At 47.8% G+C, this 27,000-nt stretch overlaps 1 protein-coding gene across 1 annotated transcript in view; it reads right to left on the bottom strand.

The window, feature by feature from the left end:
- Positions 1–7,075: 7,075 nt before the first annotated feature.
- The window catches only part of ACAD8 (acyl-CoA dehydrogenase family member 8), a 128,507-nt gene continuing 108,582 nt past the window's right edge, over positions 7,076–27,000 (bottom strand). The window contains exons 7-11 of the mRNA XM_063943791.1: positions 23,478–23,613; positions 23,288–23,385; positions 22,135–22,287; positions 21,731–21,833; positions 7,076–7,541 (exon numbers count right to left, since the gene is read on the bottom strand). Coding sequence (XP_063799861.1) covers positions 7,489–7,541; positions 21,731–21,833; positions 22,135–22,287; positions 23,288–23,385; positions 23,478–23,613 — 543 coding nt within the window. The 3' untranslated portion in view covers positions 7,076–7,488. The remainder of the gene's footprint in view (positions 7,542–21,730; positions 21,834–22,134; positions 22,288–23,287; positions 23,386–23,477; positions 23,614–27,000) is intronic.

The raw sequence follows: 27,000 nt of genomic DNA, 5'->3' as shown, positions 1-27,000 counted from the left end.
ACGGAGACGTTCACCTGTAACTGACGGCCACGTACGGAGACGTTCACCTGCAACTGACGGCCACGTACGGAGACATTCACCTGTAACTGAGGGCCACATACGGAGATGTTCACCTGTAACTTCAGATGGCATTCCCCTATAGAAGCCTATGGGCTACTAATCATCACATTTATACAGAGACGGAGCATTAATAATCCAGGTTTTGATAAATATGCCTCTTGGACACACAGAACTTGAGATGTGAGAAAAGTATGCTACGGGGATTCTTCCGTGCCTTTTATCACAAAGTGCCCCAGAAAATAAGAATTTACTTACCGATAATTCTATTTCTCGGAGTCCGTAGTGGATGCTGGGGTTCCTGAAAGGACCATGGGGAATAGCGGCTCCGCAGGAGACAGGGCACAAAAAGTAAAGCTTTCCGATCAGGTGGTGTGCACTGGCTCCTCCCCCTATGACCCTCCTCCAAGCCTCAGTTAGGTACTGTGCCCGGACGAGCGTACACAATAAGGGAGGAATTTTGAATCCCGGGTAAGACTCATACCAGCCACACCAATCACACCGTACAACTTGTGATCAAACCCAGTTAACAGTATGATAACAGAGGAGCCTCTGAAAGATGGCTTCCTAAACAATAACCCGAATTAGTTAACAATAACTATGTACAATTATTGCAGATAATCCGCACTTGGGATGGGCGCCCAGCATCCACTACGGACTCCGAGAAATAGAATTATCGGTAAGTAAATTCTTATTTTCTCTATCGTCCTAGTGGATGCTGGGGTTCCTGAAAGGACCATGGGGATTATACCAAAGCTCCCAAACGGGCGGGAGAGTGCGGATGACTCTGTAGCACCGAATGAGAGAACTCCAGGTCCTCCCTAGCCAGAGTATCAAATTTGTAAAATTTTACAAACGTGTTCTCCCCTGACCACGTAGCTGCTCGGCAAAGTTGTAATGCCGAGACCCCTCGGGCAGCCGCCCAAGATGAGCCCACCTTCCTTGTGGAGTGGGCCTTTACAGATTTAGGCTGTGGCAGGCCTGCCACAGAATGTGCAAGTTGGATTGTGCTACAGATCCAACGAGCAATCGTCTGCTTAGACGCAGGGGCACCCATCTTGTTGGGTGCATACAATATAAACAACGAGTCAGATTTTCTGACTCCAGCTGTCCTTGCAATATATATTTTTAATGCTCTGACAACGTCCAGTAACTTGGAGTCCTCCAAGTCACTTGTAGCCGCAGGCACTACAATAGGCTGGTTCAGATGAAATGCTGACACCACCTTAGGGAGAAAATGCGGACGAGTCCGCAGTTCTGCCCTGTCCGAATGGAAAATCAGATATGGGCTTTTGTAAGATAAAGCTGCCAGTTCTGACACTCTCCTGGCCGAAGCCAGGGCTAGTAACATGGTCACTTTCCATGTGAGATATTTTAAATCCACCTTTTTTAGTGGTTCAAACCAATGAGATTTTAGAAATTCCAAAACCACATTGAGATCCCACGGTGCCACTGGAGGCACCACAGGAGGCTGTATATGCAGCACTCCCTTAACAAAAGTCTGGACTTCAGGAACTGAAGCCAATTCTTTTTGAAAGAAAATCGACAGGGCCGAAATTTGAACCTTAATAGATCCCAATTTGAGACCCATAGACAATCCTGATTGCAGGAAATGTAGGAATCGACCCAGTTAAAATTCCTCCGTCGGAGCACTCCGATCCTCGCACCACGCAACATATCTTCGCCAAATGCGGTGATAGTGTTGCACGGTTACTTCCTTCCTTGCTTTAATCAAAGTAGGAATGACTTCTTCCGGCATGCCTTTTTCCTTTAGGATCCGGCGTTCAACCGCCATGCCGTCAAACGCAGCCGCGGTAAGTCTTGAAACAGACAGGGACCCTGCTGAAGCAAGTCCCTCCTTAGAGGTAGAGGCCACGGATCTTCCGTGATCATCTCTTGAAGTTCCGGGTACCAAGTCCTTCTTGGCCAATCCGGAACCACTAGTATCGTTCTTACGCCTCTTTGCCGTATAATTCTCAATACTTTTGGTATGAGAGGCAGAGGAGGAAACACATACACCGACTGGTACACCCAAGGCGTTACCAGCGCGTCCACAGCTATTGCCTGCGGATCTCTTGACCTGGCGCAATACCTGTCCAGTTTTTTGTTGAGGCGAGACGCCATCATGTCCACCATTGGTCTTTCCCAACGGGTTACCAGCATGTGGAAGACTTCCGGATGAAGTCCCCACTCTCCCGGGTGAAGGTCGTGTCTGCTGAGGAAGTCTGCTTCCCAGTTGTCCACTCCCGGGATGAACACTGCTGACAGTGCTATCACATGATTCTCTGCCCAGCGAAGCATCCTTGCAGCTTCTGCCATTGCACTCCTGCTTCTTGTGCCGCCCTGTCTGTTTACATGGGCGACTGCCGTGATGTTGTCCGACTGGATCAACACCGGTTTTCCTTGAAGCAGAGGTTCTGCCTGGCTTAGAGCATTGTAGATTGCTCTTAGTTCCAGAATGTTTATGTGAAGAGACGTTTCCAGGCTCGTCCACACTCCCTGGAAGTTTCTTCCTTGTGTGACTGCTCCCCAGCCTCTCAGGCTGGCGTCCGTGGTCACCAGGATCCAATCCTGTATGCCGAATCTGCGGCCCTCCAATAGATGAGCACTCTGCAACCACCACAGAAGAGATACCCTTGTCCTTGGAGACAGGGTTATCCGCTGGTGCATCTGAAGATGCGACCCTGACCATTTGTCCAACAGATCCCTCTGGAAAATTCGTGCATGGAATCTGCCGAATGGAATTGCTTCGTAAGAAGCCACCATTTTTCCCAGGACTCTTGTGCATTGATGTACAGACACCTTTCCTGGTTTTAGGAGGTTCCTGACAAGCTCGGATAACTCCTTGGCTTTTTCCTCCGGGAGAAAAACCTTTTTCTGAACCGTGTCCAGAATCATCCCTAGGAACAGCAGACGAGTTGTCGGCATTAACTGGGATTTTGGAATATTCAGAATCCAGCCGTGCTGTTTTAACACTTCTTGAGACAGTGCTAATCCCCTCTCTAGCTGTTCTCTGGACCTTGCCCTTATTAGGAGATCGTCCAAGTATGGGATAATTAATACGCCTTTTCTTCGAAGAAGAATCATCATCTCGGCCATTACCTTTGTAAAGACCCGAGGTGCCGTGGACAATCCGAACGGCAGCGTCTGAAACTGATAGTGACAGTTTTGTACAACGAACCTGAGGTACCCCTGGTGTGAGGGGTAAATTGGAACGTGGAGGTACGCATCCTTGATGTCCAAGGACACCATAAAGTCCCCTTCTTCCAGGTTCGCTATCACTGCTCTGAGTGACTCCATTTTGAACTTGAACTTCTTTATGTACAGGTTCAAGGACTTCAGATTTAGAATAGGTCTTACCGAGCCGTCCGGCTTCGGTACCACAAATAGAGTGGAATAATACCCCTTTCCCTGTTGTAGAAGAGGTACCTTGACTATCACCTGCTGAGAGTACAGCTTGTGAATGGCTTCCAAAACCGTCTCCCTTTCTGAGGGGGACGTTGGTAAAGCAGATTTCAGGAAACGGCGAGGCGGATCTGTCTCTAGTTCCAACCTGTACCCCTGAGATATTATCTGCAGGATCCAGGGATCTACCTGCGAGTGAGCCCACTGCGCGCTGAAATTCTTGAGACGACCGCCCACCGCCCCCGAGTCCGCTTGAGAAGCCCCAGCGTCATGCTGAGGCTTTTGTAGAAGCGGGGGAGGGCTTCTGTTCCTGGGAAGGAGCTGCCTGTTGGTGTCTCTTCCCCCTTCCTCTGCCTCGTGGCAGATATGAATATCCCTTTGCTCTCTTGTTTTTAAAGGAACGAAAGGGCTGCGGTTGAAAAGTCGGTGTCTTTTTCTGTTGGGGAGTAGCTTGAGGTAAAAAAGGTGGATTTCCCGGCTGTAGCCGTGGCCACCAAATCTGATAGACCGACTCCAAATAACTCCTCCCCTTTATACGGCAAAACTTCCATATGCCGTTTTGAGTCCGCATCGCCTGACCACTGTCGCGTCCATAAACTTCTTCTGGCCGAAATGGACATAGCACTTACCCGTGATGCCAGTGTGCAGATATCCCTCTGTGCATCACGCATATAAAGAAATGCATCCTTTATTTGCTCTAAAGACAGTAAAACATTGTCCCTATCCAGGGTATCAATATTTTCAATCAGGGACTCTGACCAAGCTACTCCAGCACTGCACATCCAGGCTGTCGCTATAGCTGGTCGTAGTATAACACCTGTATGTGTGTATATACTTTTTTGGATATTTTCCATCCTCCTATCTGCTGGATCTTTAAGTGCGGCCGTCTCAGGAGAGGGTAACGCCACTTGTTTAGATAAGCGTGTGAGCGCCTTGTCCACCCTAGGAGGTGTTTCCCAGCGCGCCCTAACCTCTGACGGGAAAGGGTATAAAGCTAATAACTTCTTTGAAATTAGCATCTTTTTATCGGGGGCAACCCACGCTTCATCACATACATCATTTAGTTCTTCTGATTCAGGAAAAACTATAGGTAGTTTTTTCACACCCCACATAATACCCTGTTTAGTGGTACCTGTAGTATCAGCTAAATGTAACGCCTCCTTCATTGCCAAAATCATATAACGTGTGGCCCTACTGGAAAATACGGTTGATTCGTCACCGTCGCCACTGGAATCAGTGCCTGTGTCTGGGTCTGTGTCGACCGACTGAGGCAAAGGGCGTTTTACAGCCCCTGACGGTGTTTGAGGCGCCTGGACAGGCACTAACCGATTGTCCGGCCGTCTCATGTCGTCAAACGACTGCTTTAGCGTGTTGACACTATCCCGTAATTCCATAAATAAAGGCATCCATTCTGGTGTCGACCCCCTAGGAGGTGACATCCCCATATTTGGCAATTGCTCCGCCTCCACACCAATATCGTCCTCATACATGTCGACACACACGTACCGACACACAGCAGACACACAGGGAATGCTCTTAACGAAGACAGGACCCCACTAGCCCTTTGGGGAGACAGAGGGAGAGTTTGCCAGCACACACCAAAAGCGCTATATATGACAGGGATAGCCTTATAATAAGTGCTCCCTGTATAGCTGCTTTTATAATATAATTTTTGCCACTATTTTGCCCCCCCTCTCTTGTTTTACCCTGTTTCTGTAGTGCAGTGCAGGGGAGAGTGGGAGCCGTCCTGACCAGCGGAGCTGTGTAAGGAAAATGGCGCTGTGTGCTGAGGAGATAGGCCCCGCCCCTTTTCCGGCGGGCTCGTCTCCCGCTCTTTAGTGTATTCTGGCAGGGGTTAAATATCTCCATATAGCCCCCGGAGGCTATATGTGAGGTATTTTTTAGCCAAATAGGTTTTCATTTGCCTCCCAGGGCGCTCCCCTCCCAGCGCCCTGCACCCTCAGTGACTGCCGTGTGAAGTGTGCTGAGAGGAAAATGGCGCACAGCTGCAGTGCTGTGCGCTACCTTTAGAAGACTGAGGAGTCTTCTGCCGCCGATTCTGGACCTCTTCATGTTTCAGCATCTGCAAGGGGGCCGGCGGCGAGGCTCCGGTGACCATCCAGGCTGTACCTGTGATCGTCCCTCTGGAGCTGATGTCCAGTAGCCAAGAAGCCAATCCATCCTGCACGCAGGTGAGTTCACTTCTTCTCCCCTAAGTCCCTCGTTGCAGTGATCCTGTTGCCAGCAGGACTCACTGTAAAATAAAAAACCTAAGCTAAACTTTCTCTAAGCAGCTCTTTAGGAGAGCCACCAAGATTGCACCCTTCTCGGCCGGGCACAAAAATCTAACTGAGGCTTGGAGGAGGGTCATAGGGGGAGGAGCCAGTGCACACCACCTGATCGGAAAGCTTTACTTTTTGTGCCCTGTCTCCTGCGGAGCCGCTATTCCCCATGGTCCTTTCAGGAACCCCAGCATCCACTAGGACGATAGAGAAAGACAGATTTATTTTCTTCACATTTTTTTGCTTTTAATAATTCTGTTTAAACAACAAAGCAACACATTGGCTGCAAGATAACAATGACATTCTATAAAATGACAGGTAGATGCTGATTTGTCGCATTTCACTGCTTGCAAAACTTTCCGTCTAAAATCTAGTCACATTGGAGGCAAAAATATGACATGGTAGAATTTGTGAATATACAAATAGCAGCCGACACAGCTGATCCGCTGAGACTCCTGTGTCATCACGCCGTGCCAACACTTACCGACCGTAACACTCAGCCTTAAAATTCTCAAGAACTGTTTTTTTTTTTAACATAACTAATTCTCCTCATGAATAACTGAAGTGATCAAGATCTGGACACCCGGGTCCTGGAAGTCTGCGTCCGACAACGCAGACCCTGGACCCGTCACCGGTTACTACCCCTTCTTGGTAGCGACTGGATTTAAGTGTCCGTCTGGGTGGTATTTGGTCTGCCGCCCTGGTTTGTACGAAATCCCCATAGCCTTGCCTACAGTATAGTCCAATATATGGGTGGTCATTCCGAGTTGATCGCTAGCTGTTTTCGGTCGCAGCGCAGAATTCAGGCAAAAAAGCGGCACTTCTGCGCATGCGGCGCAATGCGCACGCGCGACGTACTTTCACAACGACCGATGTAGTTTCACACAAGGTCTATCGAAGCTTTTCAGTCGCACTGCTGGCCGCAGAGTGATTGACATGAAGAGGGCGTTTCTGGGTGTCACCTGATCGTTTTCAGGGACTGTTCGAAAAAATGCAGGCGTGCCAGGAAAAACGCAGGCGTGGCTGGCCGAACGCAGAGCGTGTTTGTGACGTCAAATCAGGAACTGAACAGTCTGAAGTGATTGCAAGCGCTGAGTAGGTCTGGAGCTACTCTGACACTGCACAAAATTATTTTGTAGCCGCTCTGCGATCCTTTCGTTCACACTTCTGCTAAGCTAAGATACACTCCCAGTGGGAGGCGGCATGGCGATTGCACGACTGCTAAAAACAGCTAGCGAGCGATCAACTCGAGGGCCATTGTTCCATAAGAAACTATGACATTTTCAGCTTAATCTGTAGAAAAACGTCACCACACAATGTAACACACAGCGTTGCTGGAAAAAGGGCTTTATTCCACCCTACAGAATATGGCCCCAGTTTTCACCGTAGTCACCCTGGAAGCTGAGGAGTCTGTAAATTCAATCATCTTATCTTATCCGTGTTCTACAGCAGCGGGACTGGAGGCCTGTGATGCTGAGAACTGTCCGGGATTTACATGACCATAAACTTACACAAACAATAGACAGAAGGGGACACTGTATAAATAATAATCCGTGCATCAAAAAGACGAACAAGAAAAACAGCCCAAAGCCCAGGTTTGCAATCTCTTCCATATGGTATTATCCATGTAGTAAGTGGTGTCCTTGGCGACTTTGCTAAGTAGCGGCGGCTGACAAGAATAACAGTAAAATTTCCGCCTGCGGAGATGATCGCGTGCTGGTGCGTGACACAATCTTTCTTTGCTTTATCCCTGTAAGAGGCTTCTAGCCACTATCATCCTCATCACCTCATTGGTTCCTGTCATCAGGGGAAAAAAAAAATTATATATTTTTTAAAATAATTATTTAAGAATAATTCCACCCAAACGATGTATTCCCAATACAGCTACCATAACTACTATGGTTACTACCTCACTGCTGTGCTCCAGCTTCTATGGGCGATGTGCTTCATTCATTTCAGGCAAAAGTGTGGTGTCGAGGCTCCGCCCCTTAGCTCTGTGTCAGAGCTAGGAGGTGGTCTTGAAGGGTGGGGGCTTCAAAGGACGTCTGAGGCGGCCAAGCAATGCAATTACAGCTAGTAATATACAGTACGCACCCGAGGGCTGTGACGTTTTCCTTGTAGTCCCACCTACCGGTGACGTGTTTACCAGATACACACAGATTCTTGGTGCTGTCTCTATTCAGTAATCTAAGTATAAAGCAGCTCAATGTCTGTAACTGATAATCATTATATTCACACTAACAAACATACTACCCCGCGTGTCACATTCATTAGTGTCCCCTCAGCTTCCCATGTGTCACAATCATTAGTGTCCCCTCAGCTCCCCATGTGTCACATTCATTAGTGTCTCCTCAGCTACCCACGTGTCACATTCATTAGTGTCCCCTCAGCTACCCATGTGTCACAATCATTAGTGTCCCCTCAGCTCCCCATGTGTCACATTCATTAGTGTCCCCTCAGCTTCCCATGTGTCACAATCATTAGTGTCCCCTCAGCTCCCCATGTGTCACATTCATTAGTGTCTCCTCAGCTACCCACGTGTCACATTCATTAGTGTCCCCTCAGCTACCCATGTGTCACATTCATTAGTGTCTCCTCAGCTACCCATGTGTCACATTCATTAGTGTCTCCTCAGCTCCCCATGTGTCACATTCATTAGTGTCCTCTCAGCTACCCATGTGTCACATTCATTAGTGTCTCCTCAGCTACCCATGTGTCACATTCATTAGTGTCTCCTCAGCTACCCATGTGTCACATTCATTAGTGTCTCCTCAGCTCCCCATGTGTCACATTCATTAGTGTCCCCTCAGCTACCCATGTGTCACATTCATTAGTGTCCCCTCAGCTACCCATGTGTCACATTCATTAGTGTCTCCTCAGCTACCCATGTGTTACATTCATTAGTGTCCCCTCAGCTACCCATGTGTCACATTCATTAGTGTCCCCTCAGCTCCCCATGTGTCACATTCATTAGTGTCCCCTCAGCTACCCATGTGTCACATTCATTAGTGTCCCCTCAGCTTCCCATGTGTCACAATCATTAGTGTCCCCTCAGCTCCCCATGTGTCACATTCATTAGTGTCTCCTCAGCTACCCACGTGTCACATTCATTAGTGTCCCCTCAGCTCCCCATGTGTCACATTCATTAGTGTCTCCTCAGCTACCCACGTGTCACATTCATTAGTGTCCCCTCAGCTACCCATGTGTCACAATCATTAGTGTCCCCTCAGCTCCCCATGTGTCACATTCATTAGTGTCTCCTCAGCTACCCACGTGTCACATTCATTAGTGTCCCCTCAGCTACCCATGTGTCACATTCATTAGTGTCTCCTCAGCTACCCATGTGTCACATTCATTAGTGTCTCCTCAGCTCCCCATGTGTCACATTCATTAGTGTCCTCTCAGCTACCCATGTGTCACATTCATTAGTGTCTCCTCAGCTACCCATGTGTCACATTCATTAGTGTCTCCTCAGCTCCCCATGTGTCACATTCATTAGTGTCCCCTCAGCTACCCATGTGTCACATTCATTAGTGTCCCCTCAGCTACCCATGTGTCACATTCATTAGTGTCTCCTCAGCTACCCATGTGTTACATTCATTAGTGTCCCCTCAGCTACCCATGTGTCACATTCATTAGTGTCCCCTCAGCTCCCCATGTGTCACATTCATTAGTGTCCCCTCAGCTCCCCATGTGTCACATTCATTAGTGTCCCCTCAGCTACCCACGTGTCACATTCATTAGTGTCTCCTCAGCTACCCATGTGTCACATTCATTAGTTTCCCCTCAGCTACCCATGTGTCACATTCATTAGTGTCTCCTCAGCTACCCATGTGTCACATTTATTAGTGTCCCCTCAGCTCCCCATGTGTCACATTCATTAGTGTCTCCTCAGCTACCCATGTGTCACATTCATTAGTGTCTCCTCAGCTACCCATGTGTCACATTCATTAGTGTCTCCTCATCTACCCCGCGTGTCACATTCATTAGTGTCTCCTCCGCTACCCATGTGTCACATTCATTATTATCTTCTCCGCTACCCATGTGTCACATTCATTAGTGTCTTCTCAGCTACCCATGTGTCACATTCATTAGTGTCCCCTCAGCTACCCATGTGTCACATTCATTAGTGTCCCATCAGCTACCCATGTGTCACATTCATTAGTGTCTCCTCAGCTACCCATGTGTCACATTCATTACTGTCTCCTCAGCTACCCATGTGTCACATTCATTAGTATCTCCTCAGCTACCTATTTGTCACATTCATTAGTGTCTCCTCAGCTACCCATGTGTCACATTCATTAGTGTCTCCTCAGCTCCCCATGTGTCACATTCATTAGTGTCTCCTCAGCTCCCCATGTGTCACATTCATTAGTGTCCCCTCAGCTACCCATGTGTCACATTCATTAGTGTGTCCTCAGCTACCGATGTGTCACATTCATTATTGTCTCCTCAGCTCCCCATGTGTCACATTCATTAGTGTCCCCTCAGTTACCCATGTGTCACATTCATTAGTGTCTCCTCAGCTCCCCATGTGTCACATTCATTAGTGTCTCCTCAGCTCCCCCTGTGTCACATTCATTAGTGTCTCCTCAGCTACCCATGTGTCACATTCATTAGTGTCCCCTCAGCTACCCATGTGTCACATTCATTAGTGTCCCATCAGCTACCCATGTGTCACATTCATTAGTGTCTCCTCAGCTCCCCATGTGTCACATTCATTAGTGTCTCCTCAGCTCCCCATGTGTCACATTCATTAGTGTCTCCTCAGCTCCCCATGTGTCACATTCATTAGTGTCTCCTCAGCTACCCATGTGTCACATTCATTAGTGTCTCCTCAGCTCCCCATGTGTCACATTCATTAGTGTCTCCTCAGCTCCCCATGTGTCACATTCATTAGTGTCTCCTCAGCTCCCCATGTGTCACATTCATTAGTGTCTCCTCAGCTCCCCATGTGTCACATTCATTAGTGTCTCCTCAGCTACCCATGTGTCACATTCATTAGTGTCTCCTCAGCTACCCATGTGTCACATTCATTAGTGTCACCTCAGCTACCCATGTGTCACATTCATTAGTGTCCCCTCAGCTACCCATGTGTCACATTCATTAGTGTCCCATCAGCTACCCATGTGTCACATTCATTAGTGTCTCCTCAGCTACCCATGTGTCACATTCATTACTGTCTCCTCAGCTACCCATGTGTCACATTCATTAGTATCTCCTCAGCTACCTATGTGTCACATTCATTAGTGTCTCCTCAGCTACCCATGTGTCACATTCATTAGTGTCTCCTCAGCTCCCCATGTGTCACATTCATTAGTGTCCCCTCAGCTCCCCATGTGTCACATTTATTAGTGTATCCTCAGCTACCCATGTGTCACATTCATTAGTGTCTCCTCAGCTACCCATGTGTCACATTCATTAGTGTCCCCTCAGCTACCCATGTGTTACATTCATTAGTGTCTCCTCAGCTCCCCATGTGTCACATTCATTAGTATCTCCTCAGCTCCCCATGTGTCACATTCATTAGTATCTCCTCAGCTCCCCATGTGTCACATTCATTAGTATCTCCTCAGCTACCCATGTGTCACATTCATTAGTGTCCCCTCAGCTACCCATGTGTCACATTCATTAGTGTCTCCTCAGCTCCCCATGTGTCACATTCATTAGTGTCTCCTCAGCTACCCATGTGTCACATTCATTAGTGTCTCCTCAGCTCCCCATGTGTCACATTCATTAGTGTCTCCTCAGCTCCCCATGTGTCACATTCATTAGTGTCTCCTCAGTTACCCATGTGACACATTCATTAGTGTCTCCTCAGTTACCCATGTGTCACATTCATTAGTGTCTCCTCAGTTACCCATGTGTCACATTCATTAGTGTCTCCTCAGCTCCCCATGTGTCACATTCATTAGTGTCTCCTCAGTTACCCATGTGTCACATTCATTAGTGTCTCCTCAGCTCCCCATGTGTCACATTCATTAGTGTCTCCTCAGCTACCCATGTGTCACATGCATTAGTGTCTCCTCAGCTACCCATGTGTCACATGCATTAGTGTCTCCTCAGTTACCCATGTGTCACATTCATTAGTGTCCCCTCAGCTCCCCATGTGTCACATTCATTAGTGTCTCCTCAGCTACCCATGTGTCACATTCATTACTGTCTCCTCAGCTCCCCATGTGTCACATTCATTAGTGTCTCCTCAGCTACCCATGTGTCACATTCATTATTGTCTCCTCAGCTACCCATGTGTCACATTCATTATTGTCTCCTCAGCTACCCATGTGTCACATGCATTAGTGTCTCCTCAGCTACCCATGTGTCACATGCATTAGTGTCTCCTCAGCTACCCATGTGTCACATTCATTAGTGTCTCCTCAGCTCCCCATGTGTCACATTCATTAGTGTCTCCTCAGCTACCCATGTGTCACATTCATTAGTGTCCCCTCAGCTACCCATGTGTCACATTCATTAGTGTCTCCTCAGCTACCCATGTGTCACATTTATTATTATCTCCTCAGCTCCCCATGTGTCACATTCATTAGTGTCCCCTCAGCTACCTACGTGTCACATTCATTAGTGTCTCCTCAGCTACCCATGTGTCACATTCATTATTGTCTCCTCAGCTCCCCACGTGTCACATTTATTATTATCTCCTCAGATCCCCATGTGTCACATTCATTATTGTCTCCTCAGCTTCCCATGTGTCACATTTATTATTATCTCCTCAGCTCCCCATGTGTCACATTCATTAGTGTCTCCTCAGCTACCCATGTGTCACATTTATTATTATCTCCTCAGCTCCCCATGTGTCACATTCATTAGTGTCTCCTCAGCTACCCATGTGTCACATTCATTAGTGTCTCCTCAGCTACGCATGTGTCACATTCATTAGTGTCTCCTCAGCTACCCATGTGTCACATTCATTAGTGTCTCCTCAGCTCCCCATGTGTCACATTCATTAGTGTCTCCTCAGCTACGCATGTGTCACATTCATTAGTGTCCCCTCAGCTCCCCATGTGTCACATTCATTAGTGTCTCCTCAGCTACGCATGTGTCACATTCATTAGTGTCTCCTCAGCTACCCATGTGTCACATTCATTAGTGTCTCCTCAGCTCCCCATGTGTCACATTCATTAGTGTCTCCTCAGCTACGCATGTGTCACATTTATTATTATCTCCTCAGCTCCCCATGTGTCACATTCATTAGTGTCTCCTCAGCTACCCATGTGTCACATTCATTAGTGTCTCCTCAGCTACGCATGTGTCACATTCATTAGTGTCCCCTCAGCTCCCCATGTGTCACATTCATTAGTGTCTCCTCAGCTACGCATGTGTCACATTCATTAGTGTCTCCTCAGCTACCCATGTGTCACATTCATTAGTGTCTCCTCAGCTCCCCATGTGTCACATCCATTAGTGTCCCCTCAGCTACCCATGTGTCACATTCATTAGTGTCTCCTCAGCTACCCATGTGTCACATTCATTAGTGTCTCCACAGCTACCCATGTGTCACATTCATTAGTGTCACCTCAGCTACCCATGTGTCACATGCATTAGTGTCTCTCAGCTACCCATGTGTCACATTCATTAGTGTCACCTCAGCTACCCATGTGTCACATTCATTAGTGTCCCCTCAGCTCCCCATGTGTCACAATCATTATTATCTCCTCAGCTACCCATGTGTCACATTCATTAGTGTCCCCTCAGCTCCCCATGTGTCACATTCATTAGTGTCTCCTCAGCTACCCATGTGTCACATTCATTAGTGTCTCCTCAGCTCCCCATGTGTCACATTCATTAGTGTCTCCTCAGCTACCCATGTGTCACATTCATTAGTGTCTCCTCAGCTACCCATGTGTCACATTTATTATTATCTCCTCAGCTCCCCATGTGTCACATTCATTAGTGTCCCCTCAGCTACCTATTTGTCACATTCATTAGTGTCTCCTCATCTACCCCGCGTGTCACATTCATTAGTGTCTCCTCCGCTATTCACGTGTCACATTCATTATTCTCTTCTCCGCTACCCATGTGTCACATTCATTAGTGTCTCCTCAGCTACCCATGTGTTACATTCATTAGTGTCTCCTCAGCTGCCCATGTGTCACATTCATTAGTGTCTCCTCAGCACCCCATGTGTCACATTCATTAGTGTCCCCTCAGCTACCCATGTGTCACATTCATTAGTGTCTCCTCAGCTACCCATGTGTCACATTCATTAGTGTCTCCTCAGCTACCCATGTGTCACATTCATTAGTGTCACCTCAGCTACCCATGTGTCACATTCATTAGTGTCCCCTCAGCTCCCCATGTGTCACATTTATTAGTGTCTCATCAGCTACCCATGTGTCACATTCATTAGTGTCTCCACAGCTCCCCATGTGTCACATTCATTAGTGTCTCCTCAGCTACCCATGTGTCACATTCATTAGTGTCTCCTCAGCTACCCATGTGTCACATTCATTAGTGTCCCCTCAGCTCCCCATGTGTCACATTCATTATTATCTCCTCAGCTACCCATGTGTCACATTCATTAGTGTCTCCTCAGCTCCCCATGTGTCACATTCATTAGTGTCTCCTCAGCTACCCATGTGTCACATTCATTAGTGTCTCCTCAGCTACCCATGTGTCACATTTATTATTATCTCCTCAGCTCCCCATGTGTCACATTTATTAGTGTCTCCTCAGCTCCCCATGTGTCACATTCATTAGTGTCTCCTCGGCTACCCATGTGTCACATTCATTAGTGTCTCCTCAGCTCCCCATGTGTCACATTCATTAGTGTCTCCTCAGCTCCCCATGTGTCACATTCATTAGTGTCCCCTCAGCTACCCATGTGTCACATTCATTAGTGTCCCCTCAGCTACCCATGTGTCACATTCATTAGTGTCTCCTCAGCTACCCATGTGTCACATTCATTAGTGTCCCCTCAGCTACCCATGTGTCACATTCATTAGTGTCCCCTCAGCTACCCATGTGTCACATTCATTAGTGTCCCCTCAGCTACCCATGTGTCACATTCATTAGTGTCCCCTCAGCTACCCATGTGTCACATTCATTAGTGTCCCCTCAGCTACCCATGTGTCACATTCATTAGTGTCCCCTCAGCTACCCATGTGTCACATTCATTAGTGTCTCCTCAGCTACCCATGTGTCACATTCATTAGTGTCCCCTCAGCTACCCATGTGTCACATTCATTAGTGTCCCCTCAGCTACCCATGTGTCACATTCATTAGTGTCCCCTCAGCTACCCATGTGTCACATTCATTAGTGTCCCCTCAGCTACCCATGTGTCACATTCATTAGTGTCCCCTCAGCTACCCATGTGTCACATTCATTAGTGTCCCCTCAGCTACCCATGTGTCACATTCATTAGTGTCCCCTCAGCTACCCATGTGTCACATTCATTAGTGTCTCCTCAGCTACCCATGTGTCACATTCATTAGTGTCCCCTCAGCTACCCATGTGTCACATTCATTAGTGTCCCCTCAGCTACCCATGTGTCACATTCATTAGTGTCCCCTCAGCTCCCCATGTGTCACATTCATTAGTGTCTCCTCAGCTACCCATGTGTCACATTCATTAGTGTCTCCTCAGCTCCCCATGTGTCACATTCATTAGTGTCTCCTCATCTACCCCGCGTGTCACATTCATTAGTGTCTCCTCCGCTATTCACGTGTCACATTCATTATTATCTTCTCCGCTACCCATGTGTCACATTCATTATTGTCTCCTCAGCTACCCATGTGTCACATTCATTAGTGTCCCCTCAGCTACCCATGTGTCACATTCATTAGTGTCCCATCAGCTACCCATGTGTCACATTCATTAGTGTCTCCTCAGCTCCCCATGTGTCACATTCATTAGTGTCTCCTCAGCTACCCATGTGTCACATTCATTACTGTCTCCTCAGCTATCCATGTGTCACATTCATTAGTGTCCCCTCAGCTACCCATGTGTCACATTCATTAGTGTCCCCTCAGCTACCCATGTGTCACATTCATTAGTGTCCCCTCAGCTCCCCATGTGTTACATTCATTAGTGTCTCCTCAGCTGCCCATGTGTCACATTCATTAGTGTCTCCTCAGCACCCCATGTGTCACATTCATTAGTGTCCCCTCAGCTACCCATGTGTCACATTCATTAGTGTCTCCTCAGCTACCCATGTGTCACATTCATTAGTGTCTCCTCAGCTCCCCATGTGTCACATTCATTAGTGTCTCCTCAGCTCCCCATGTGTCACATTCATTAGTGTCTCCTCAGCTCCCCATGTGTCACATTCATTAGTGTCTCCTCAGCTACCCATGTGTCACATTCATTAGTGTCTCCTCAGCTCCCCATGTGTCACATTCATTAGTGTCTCCTCAGCTCCCCATGTGTCACATTCATTAGTGTCTCCTCAGCTACCCATGTGTCACATTCATTAGTGTCTCCTCAGCTACCCATGTGTCACATTCATTAGTGTCACCTCAGCTACCCATGTGTCACATTCATTAGTGTCCCCTCAGCTACCCATGTGTCACATTCATTAGTGTCCCATCAGCTACCCATGTGTCACATTCATTAGTGTCTCCTCAGCTACCCATGTGTCACATTCATTAGTGTCCCCTCAGCTACCCATGTGTCACATTCATTAGTGTCCCCTCAGCTACCCATGTGTCACATTCATTAGTGTCTCCTCAGTTACCCATGTGTCACATTCATTAGTGTCACCTCAGCTACCCATGTGTCACATTTATTAGTGTCACCTCAGCTACCCATGTGTCACATTCATTAGTGTCTCCTCAGCTACCCATGTGTCACATTCATTAGTGTCTCCTCAGCTACCCATGTGTCACATTCATTAGTGTCCCCTCAGCTACCCATGTGTCACATTCATTAGTGTCACCTCAGCTCCCCATGTGTCACATTCATTATTATCTCCTCAGCTCCCCATGTGTCACATTCAGTAGTGTCTCCTCAGCTCCCCATGTGTCACATTCATTATTATCTCCTCAGCTCCCCATGTGTCACATTCATTAGTGTCTCCTCAGCTCCCCATGTGTCACATTCATTATTATCTCCTCAGCTACCCATGTGTCACATTCATTAGTGTCCCCTCAGCTACCCATGTGACACATTCATTAGTGTCCCCTCAGCTCCCCATGTGTCACATTCATTAGTGTCTCCTCAGCTGCCCATGTGTCACATTCATTAGTGTCCCCTCAGCTACCCATGTGTCACATTCATTAATGTCTCCTCAGCTACCCATGTGTCACATTCATTAGTGTCCCCTCAGCTACCCATGTGTCACATTCATTAGTGTCCCCTCAGCTACCCATATGTCACATGTATTATTGTCTCCTCAACTCCCCATGTGTCACATTCATTAGTGTCCCCTCAGCTACCCATGTGTCACATTCATTAGTGTCCCCTCAGCTACCCATGTGTCACATTCATTAGTGTCCCCTCAGCTACCCATGTGTCACATTCATTAGTGTCTCCTTAGCTCCCCATGTGTCACATTCATTAGTGTCCCCTCAGCTACCCATGTGTCACATTCATTAGTGTCCCCTCAGCTACCCATGTGTCACATTCATTAGTGTCCCCTCAGCTCCCCATGTGTTACATTCATTAGTGTCTCCTCAGCTGCCCATGTGTCACATTCATTAGTGTCACCTCAGCACCCCATGTGTCACATTCATTAGTGTCCCCTCAGCTACCCATGTGTCACATTCATTAGTGTCTCCTCAGCTACCCATGTGTCACATTCATTAGTGTCCCCTCAGCTACCCATGTGTCACATTCATTAGTGTCCCCTCAGCTACCCATGTGTCACATTCATTAGTGTCTCCTCAGTTACCCATGTGTCACATTCATTAGTGTCACCTCAGCTACCCATGTGTCACATTTATTAGTGTCACCTCAGCTACCCATGTGTCACATTCATTAGTGTCTCCTCAGCTACCCATGTGTCACATTCATTAGTGTCTCCTCAGCTACCCATGTGTCACATTCATTAGTGTCCCCTCAGCTACCCATGTGTCACATTCATTAGTGTCACCTCAGCTACCCATGTGTCACATTTATTAGTGTCACCTCAGCTCCCCATGTGTCACATTCATTATTATCTCCTCAGCTCCCCATGTGTCACATTCAGTAGTGTCTCCTCAGCTCCCCATGTGTCACATTCATTATTATCTCCTCAGCTCCCCATGTGTCACATTCATTAGTGTCTCCTCAGCTCCCCATGTGTCACATTCATTAGTGTCTCCTCAGCTCCCCATGTGTCACATTCATTATTATCTCCTCAGCTACCCATGTGTCACATTCATTAGTGTCCCCTAAGCTACCCATGTGACACATTCATTAGTGTCCCCTCAGCTCCCCATGTGTCACATTCATTAGTGTCTCCTCAGCTGCCCATGTGTCACATTCATTAGTGTCCCCTCAGCTACCCATGTGTCACATTCATTAATGTCTCCTCAGCTACCCATGTGTCACATTCATTAGTGTCCCCTCAGCTACCCATATGTCACATGTATTATTGTCTCCTCAGCTCCCCATGTGTCACATTCATTAGTGTCCCCTCAGCTACCCATGTGTCACATTCATTAGTGTCCCCTCAGCTCCCATGTGTCACATTCATTAGTGTCTCCTCAGCTCCCCATGTGTCACATTCATTAGTGTCCCCTCAGCTACCCATGTGTCACATTCATTAGTGTCCCCTCAGCTACCCATGTGTCACATTCATTAGTGTCCCCTCAGCTACCCATGTGTCACATTCATTAGTGTCTCCTCAGCTCCCCATGTGTCACATTCATTAGTGTCCCCTCAGCTACCCATGTGTCACATTCATTAGTGTCCCCTCAGCTACCCATGTGTCACATTCATTAGTGTCCCCTCAGCTACCCATGTGTCACATTCATTAGTGTCTCCTCAGCTACCCATGTGTCACATGCATTAGTGTCCCCTCAGCTACCCATGTGTCACATTCATTAGTGTCCCCTCAGCTACCCATGTGTCACATTCATTAGTGTCCCCTCAGCTACCCATGTGTCACATTCATTAGTGTCCCCTCAGCTACCCATGTGTCACATTCATTAGTGTCCCCTCAGCTACCCATGTGTCACATTCATTAGTGTCCCCTCAGCTACCCATGTGTCACATTCATTAGTGTCTCCTTAGCTACCCATGTGTCACATTCATTAGTGTCCCCTCAGCTACCCATGTGTCACATTCATTAGTGTCCCCTCAGCTACCCATGTGTCACATTCATTAGTGTCCCCTCAGCTACCCATGTGTCACATTCATTAGTGTCTCCTCAGCTACCCATGTGTCACATTCATTAGTGTCCCCTCAGCTACCCATGTGTCACATTCATTAGTGTCCCCTCAGCTACCCATGTGTCACATTCATTAGTGTCTCCTCAGCTCCCCATGTGTCACATTCATTAGTGTCCCCTCAGCTACCCATGTGTCACATTCATTAGTGTCTCCTCAGCTACCCATGTGTCACATTCATTAGTGTCCCCTCAGTTACCCATGTGTCACATTCATTAGTGTCACCTCAGCTCCCCATGTGTCACATTCATTAGTGTCTCTTCAGCTACCCATGTGTCACATTCATTAGTGTCCCCTCAGTTACCCATGTGTCACATTCATTAGTGTCTCCTCAGCTCCCCATGTGTCACATTCATTATTGTCTCCTCAGCTACCCATGTGTCACATTCATTAGTGTCTCCTCAGCTCCCCATGTGTCACATTCATTAGTGTCTCCTCAGCTACCCATGTGTCACATTCATTAGTGTCACCTCAGCTCCCCATGTGTCACATTCATTAGTGTCCCCTCAGCTCCCCATGTGTCACATTCATTAGTGTCTCCTCAGTTACCCATGTGTCACATTCATTAGTGTCCCCTCAGTTACCCATGTGTCACATTTATTAGTGTCTCCTCAGCTCCCCATGTGTCACATTCATTAGTGTCCCCTCAGCTACCCATGTGTCACATTCATTAGTGTCACCTCAACTACCCATGTGTCACATTCATTAGTGTCTCCTCAGCTACCCATGTGTCACATTCATTAGTGTCCCCTCAGCTCCCCATGTGTCACATTCATTAGTGTCTCCTCAGCTACCCATGTGTCACATTCATTAGTGTCTCCTCAGCTACCCATGTGTCACATTTATTAGTGTCACCTCAGCTACCCATGTGTCACATTTATTAGTGTCACCTCAGCTCCCCATGTGTCATATTCATTAGTGTCTCCTCAGCTACCCATGTGTCACATTTATTAGTGTCTCCTCAGCTACCCATGTGTCACATTTATTAGTGTCTCCTCAGCTACCCATGTGTCACATTCATTAGTGTCCCCTCAGCTACCCATGTGTCACATTCATTAGTGTCTCCTCAGCTCCCCATGTGTCACATTTATTAGTGTCACCTCAGCTACCCATGTGTCACATTCATTAGTGTCTCCTCAGCTACCCATGTGTCACATTCATTAGTGTCTCCTCAGCTCCCCATGTGTCACATTTATTAGTGTCTCATCAGCTACCCATGTGTCACATTTATTAGTGTCTCCTCAGCTACCCATGTGTCACATTCATTAGTGTCCCCTCAGCTCCCCATGTGTCACATTCATTAGTGTCTCCTCAGCTCCCCATGTGTCACATTTATTAGTGTCACCTCAGCTCCCCATGTGTCACATTCATTAGTGTCCCCTCAGCTACCCATGTGTCACATTCATTAGTGTCACCTCAGCTACCCATGTGTCACATTTATTAGTGTCTCCTCAGCTACCCATGTGTCACATTCATTAGTGTCACCTCAGCTACCCATGTGTCACATTTATTAGTGTCTCCTCAGCTACCCATGTGTCACATTCATTAGTGTCTCCTCAGCTACCCATGTGTCACATTCATTAGTGTCTCCTCAGCTCCCCATGTGTCACATTCATTAGTGTCTCCTCAGCTCCCCATGTGTCACATTCATTAGTGTCTCCTCAGCTACCCATGTGTCACATTCATTAGTGTCTCCTCAGCTACCCATGTGTCACATTCATTAGTGTCTCCTCAGCTCCCCATGTGTCACATTCATTAGTGTCTCCTCAGCTCCCCATGTGTCACATTCATTAGTGTCTCCTCAGCTACCCATGTGTCACATTCATTAGTGTCCTCTCAGCTACCCATGTGTCACATTCATTAGTGTCTCCTCAGCTACCCATGTGTCACATTCATTAGTGTCTCCTCAGCTACCCATGTGTCACATTCATTAGTGTCCTCTCAGCTACCCATGTGTCACATTCATTAGTGTCTCCTCAGCTACCCATGTGTCACATTCATTAGTGTCTCCTCAGCTACCCATGTGTCACATTCATTAGTGTCTCCTCAGCTCCCCATGTGTCACATTCATTAGTGTCTCCTCAGCTACCCATGTGTCACATTCATTAGTGTCCCCTCAGCTACCCATGTGTCACATTCATTAGTGTCTCCTCAGCTCCCCATGTGTCACATTTATTTGTGTTCCTCCATACCAGGGCTTGAGTTTGTAGGGACATATTAAGCTAGCCATAGACTGCCCGACAGTGCAGCTGACAGGTACAAGGGGAGGAGTGACTCCTTCATAATGGGAGTACCTGCATACACTGCACAGTGCTAGGAGATGACCTCCATTGCCTGAATGATGGACAGAATGATGGACAGGAGGATTGGACAGGTCTGAAAACCAAATGATCCAGAACGTTTTTGAGATGTTTCATGGTCTGATCTGCAGGATTACAGGTCAGTGTATGGCCAGCTTCAGTGTCTCAGGAGTCTGTGTAATATCTCTGGTCACTTATTGTCTTCCTGCTGTGATGTCACTGACTCCATATTTCACAAGGACCGGTTACTGTAATACTCTCCATGCTGGTGCTATATATACTTTATACTTACATACCTACAAATACTCACTACATGGGATGACACGTAGGCTTCTGCTCACTTACTACAATAATACTCACCCTCGAGGATCTGGTGAACGCGGATATCCCGCACGTACTGTTGGACAGCGTAATCTTTAAGGTACCCGTATCCTCCATGCATCTGTAGTGCTTGGTTACAGACCTACGGGCACATGCGGGAATGTGAGAACCGGGATCTCAGGTTATAGTACGTAGCACATGCAGACTGCGGTGTACTCTGCTCACTGCATGCAGCACGTACACCTATACAACGTTAGTGCTAGCCAATTCATTTACCTGAACGTGTAACCAGATGTCTCTCCTCAGCATAGCAATACCCAACATGTGCTATTTATCTTACACTGATCCTGCTGGCACGCTGTAGTTACAGGTACTGTGCACCATTATCATACAATAAGAGGATATTGCCACAATCCAGTATCAGGTTACGGTCTCAGACCCACCTTGAAGCACTCGTCCGTAGCATACAGCTTTGCCATAGCACAGAGACTCGCTGCGTCTTCTCGCCCCTCCTGGAGTGCCAGGGCTGCATGACGCACAATGAGCCGCGCAGTCACCAGCTGCGTTGCCATCTCTGCCAGTCGGAATTGTAGATACTACGGAAAAAAAAAATCCCACAATGCTCAACCTGACAAAACGTGATAACAGAGATAGATTATAGGGGAAAACTCCCCAGGCTCCTGCCCCCCTGCCAGATGAGTATACTGGCTAGGAATACCTACCTATCAATATGAATGGTTTGCTACATGCAGTTCTCCCCACCCCACATGTCCGTCTCCAAATCCAGCTCAGCCTACCCGAAACAGGTGCTCCTGCTGTGGTCCCTACACATGAACTTCAGCGGCAGCATAGAAACTTCAGCAAACTCCATGTATAGGGCACAGTAACCTTTATGCATTACTGCACCCCCCAAAAAAAACATTTGTATATTTACTGGACAGACAGAAACACTATTTTAGTGTAAAGGAAACCTTTATGGGGGTCATTCCGAGTTGATCGTAGCTGTGCTAAATTTAGCACAGGTACGATCATTTACACTGACAAGAGGGGGGACGTCCGCCCCACATATCAGTGCCCCCCGCAGAAGTGCAGAGGCATCGCACAGTGGCGAGTGGCATCGCACAGCCGGCTTGCAGCGGCTGCGTGTGACGTCACGCAGCCGCTGCGACCCGCCCCCCGTTCGGCGGATCGCAGCGGTTGGCCAGACGACGCCTACGAAACAGCGGCCAAACGCCCCCTCCCGCCCAGCGACCGCCTCTGCCTGTCAATCAGGCAGAGGCGATTGCAGCCCTGCCACGGCCTCCGGCCGTCTGGCATGCACCGGCGCACTACGGCGCTGGCGCAGTAGAGACCCGTTCGCTCGGCTGCGATAAACAGCAGCGAGCGAACGGGTCAGAATGACCCCCATTATCTGTTAGCGTCAGTGTAACAGGTGTTTAAAGGACCTGGACTTGCGTCCTATTTGGCCAGAAACTTACCGTTAATTTACCTGCACCAGGCAGACGCACCAGCAAAGTCTCTTCATCAGTACAGTTCTAGAAGCAATAACGTAGATGTGTAATAAGTCATATTAAGGGCTTGGCCTGGTGGCATTACCTGGTTATTAGCGAGGGGTTCCCCAAACTGTTTGCGCACGGTAAGGTGATCGCGAGTAAGTAAGATGGAGGCATGAGCTGCACCGAGTGAGCAGGAGGCTGCAAGGCAGAAGATGTGAAACATGACATCACAGCGTCCATGATGTCACTAAATCAGCCAGTGCGTCATGTAGAGCAATAGCAGTCCTTACCAATGTTTATCCTCCCGCCATTCAGTCCTCTCATTGCAATCCCGAAACCCTGCCCTTCATCTCCTAGGCGGTTCGTCACAGGAACTGCACAGTCCTCGAATATGACTGCTCTTGTGGGCTGCGAGTTCCACCCGACCTGGGGCAGGAAACACGGAGAGCGAGGTGAGCGATCAGCAGGACGGAGGACAGTGGACGCACATGACAGTATAACGCTGCAGTGTCACTGGGACTAACCTGCATTAGCTGCACATATATTTGTAGTTTCATGTAGAGGGGACTAGAACAACCCCAGTCTTCCCACATCTGCACGGAAAGAGCATCAGACATGTCCTGTGTGTTGGGTGACCCTGACCCTTCCACTATCCAAATGTCAGTGTGCGGTTTCCTGTTTACCTCCATTACTGTCCTCTCACCACGGCAACAGCTCATCACATACAGGGGGTTACTCAGGGTTGTTAGCAAATCAAAAAAACACACTAATGGGTAACAATTTACTGCACTGCAGGTAGGCAGATGTAACATGTGCGTTATACAGTTTCTGTGCAGGATAAATACTGGCTGCTTTATATAGTGTGACAGGCTGGCGATGTCACAGAGTGAGAGTGGTGCAGTCACACAGAGTCTATGTAGCAGGTTAGTGTGTGACTGGATGGTGATGTCACAGGGTGAGTGCAGTCACACAGTTTATGTAGCAGGTTAGTGTGTGATTGGATGGTGATGTCACAGAGTGAGCACAGTGCAGTCACACAGTCTATGTAGCAGGTTAGTGTGTGACTGGATGGTGATGTCACAGGGTGAGTGCAGTCACACAGTCTATGTAGCAGGATAGTGTGTGATTGGATGATGATGTCACAGAGTGAGCACAGTGCAGTCACACAGTCTATGTAGCAGGTTAGTGTGTGACTGGATGGTGATGTCACAGAGTGAGCGCAGTCACACAGTCTATGTAGCAGGTTAGTGTGTGACTGGATGGTGATGTCACAGGGTGAGCGCAGTGCAGTCAGACTGTCTAGGTAGCAGGTTAGTGTGTGACTGGATGGTGATGTCACAGAGTGAGCACAGTGCAGTCACACAGTCTATGTAGCAGGTTAGTGTGTGATTGGATGGTGATGTCACAGAGTGAGCGCAGTCACACAGTCTATGTAGCAGGTTAGTGTGTGACTGGATGGTGATGTCACAGGGTGAGCGCAGTGCAGTCACACTGTCTATGTAGCAGGTTAGTGTGTGACTGGATGGTGATGTCACAGAGTGAGTGCAGTGCAGTCACACAGTCTATGTAGCAGGTTAGTGTGTGATTGGATGATGATGTCACAGAGTAAGCACAGTTCAGTCACACAGTCTACGTAGCAGGTTAGTGTGTGACTGGATGGTGATGTCACAGGGTGAGCGCAGTGCAGTCACACAGTCTATGTAGCAGGTTAGTGTGTGACTGGATGGTGATGTCACAGGGTGAGCGCAGCGCAGTCACACAGTCTATGTAGCAGGTTAGTGTGTGACTGGATGGTGATGTCACATAGTGAGCGCAGCGCAGTCACACAGTCTATGTTGCAGGTTAGTGTGTGATTGGATGGTGATGTCACAGAGTGAGCGCAGTGCAGTCACACAGTCTATGTAGCAGGTTAGTGTGTGACTGGATGGTGATGTCACAGAGTGAGCGCAGTGCAGTCACACATAGTCTATGTAGCAGGTTAGTGTGTGATTGGATGAGGATGTCACAGGGTGAGCGCAGCGCAGTCACACAGCCTATGTAGCAGGTTAGTGTGTGATTGGATGGTGATGTCACAGAGTGAGCGCAGTGCAGTCACACAGTCTATGTAGCAGGTTAGTGTGTGACTGGATGGTGATGTCACAGAGTGAGCGCAGTGCAGTCACACAGTCTATGTAGCAGGTTAGTGTGTGATTGGATGGTGATGTCACAGAGTGAGCGCAGTGCAGTCACACAGAGTCTATGTAGCAGGTTAGTGTGTGACTGGATGGTGATGTCACAGGGTGAGCACAGTCACACAGTCTATGTAGCAGGTTAGTGTGTGACTGAATAGTAATATGTAATAGTGCTCCCTCAGTTATAATAATAAGTAATAGTGCTCCCTTAGCTGTAATAATATGTTATGGTGCCACCATAGCTGTAATAACATGTAATAGTGCTCTCATAGCATAGCTGTAATAATATGTAATAGTGCTCTCATAGCTGTAATAATATGTAATAGTGCCCCTTAGCTGTAATAATATGTAATAGTGCTCTCATAGCTGTAATAATATGTAACAGTGCTCTCATAGCTGTAATAATATGTAACAGTGCTCTCATAGCTGTAATAATATGTAACAGTGCTCTCATAGCTGTAATAATATGTAACAGTGCTCTCATAGCTGTAATAATATGTAATAGTGCCCCATAGCTGTAATAATAGGATTTTAATTACCTGCCGGTAAATCCTTTTCTCGTGGTCTGTAGAGGATGCTGGGGTCCACATTAGTACCATGGGGTATAGACGGGTCCACCAGGAGCCATTGGCATTTAAAAGTTTAATAGTGTGGGCTGGCTCCTCCCTTTATGCCCCTCCTACCAGACTCAGTCTAGAAACTGTGCCCGAGGAGACAACATACTTCGAGAGAAGGAAATACACAGATAGTGGCGAGATTCATACCAGCTCACACAACAGGCAAATCCGACTAACATGCCGGAACAACTCAGCAACAGCTGAAACAGTAAACAACACAGAACTTACCTAGGAACCAGGCAGTACTGAACTATAAAACTAATGCAGGAAAACGCAGCGCTGGGCGGGCGCCCAGCATCCTCTACGGACTACGAGAAAATGATTTACCGTCAGGTAATAAAAATCCTATTTTCTCTTACGTCCTAGAGAATGCTGGGGTCCATATTAGTACCATGGGGATGTACCAAAGCTCCCAGTATGGGAGGGAGAGCGCGCAGGCTCCTGCAACACTGCTTGACCAAACTTGAGGTCATCAGAGGCCAAAGTATCGAACTTGTAAAACTTGGCAAACGTGTTCGACCCAGACCAAGTAGCCGCTCGGCAGAGTTGTACTGCCAAGACACCCCGGGCAGCCGCTCAGGAAGAGCCCACCTTACGAGTAGAGTGGGCCTTTACAGATTTTGGACACGGCAGTCCTGCCGTGGAATAAGCATGCTGGATAGTGAACCTGATCCAGCGTGAAATCGTCTGCTTAGAAGCAGGACACCCAATTCTCTTGGGATCATAGAGGACAAACAGAGAGTCCCTTTTCCTATGACAAGCTGTCCTCTTCACATAAATCTTTAAAGTCCTCACTACATCCAAGGCCTTTGAAGCAACTGAGGAGTCAGTAGCCACTGGCACCACAATAGGTTGGTTGATATGGAAAGCCGATATAACCTTAGGCAGGAACTTTGGACGAATCCCAAAAGCCCCCAATTACGACACGCGTCATGCAGAAGCCAAGGCAAACAAAGTGACCGCCTTCCACGTGAGAAACTTGAGATCCACCTCCTGTAGAGGCTTGAACCAAGCAGATTGTAGGA

The sequence above is a fragment of the Pseudophryne corroboree genome, chromosome 10, assembly GCF_028390025.1.
Source record: "Pseudophryne corroboree isolate aPseCor3 chromosome 10, aPseCor3.hap2, whole genome shotgun sequence".
Classification (NCBI taxonomy): Eukaryota; Metazoa; Chordata; class Amphibia; order Anura; family Myobatrachidae; genus Pseudophryne; species Pseudophryne corroboree.
Note: the sequence above shows the minus strand (reverse complement) of the source record. Positions and strands in the feature narration are given on the sequence as shown.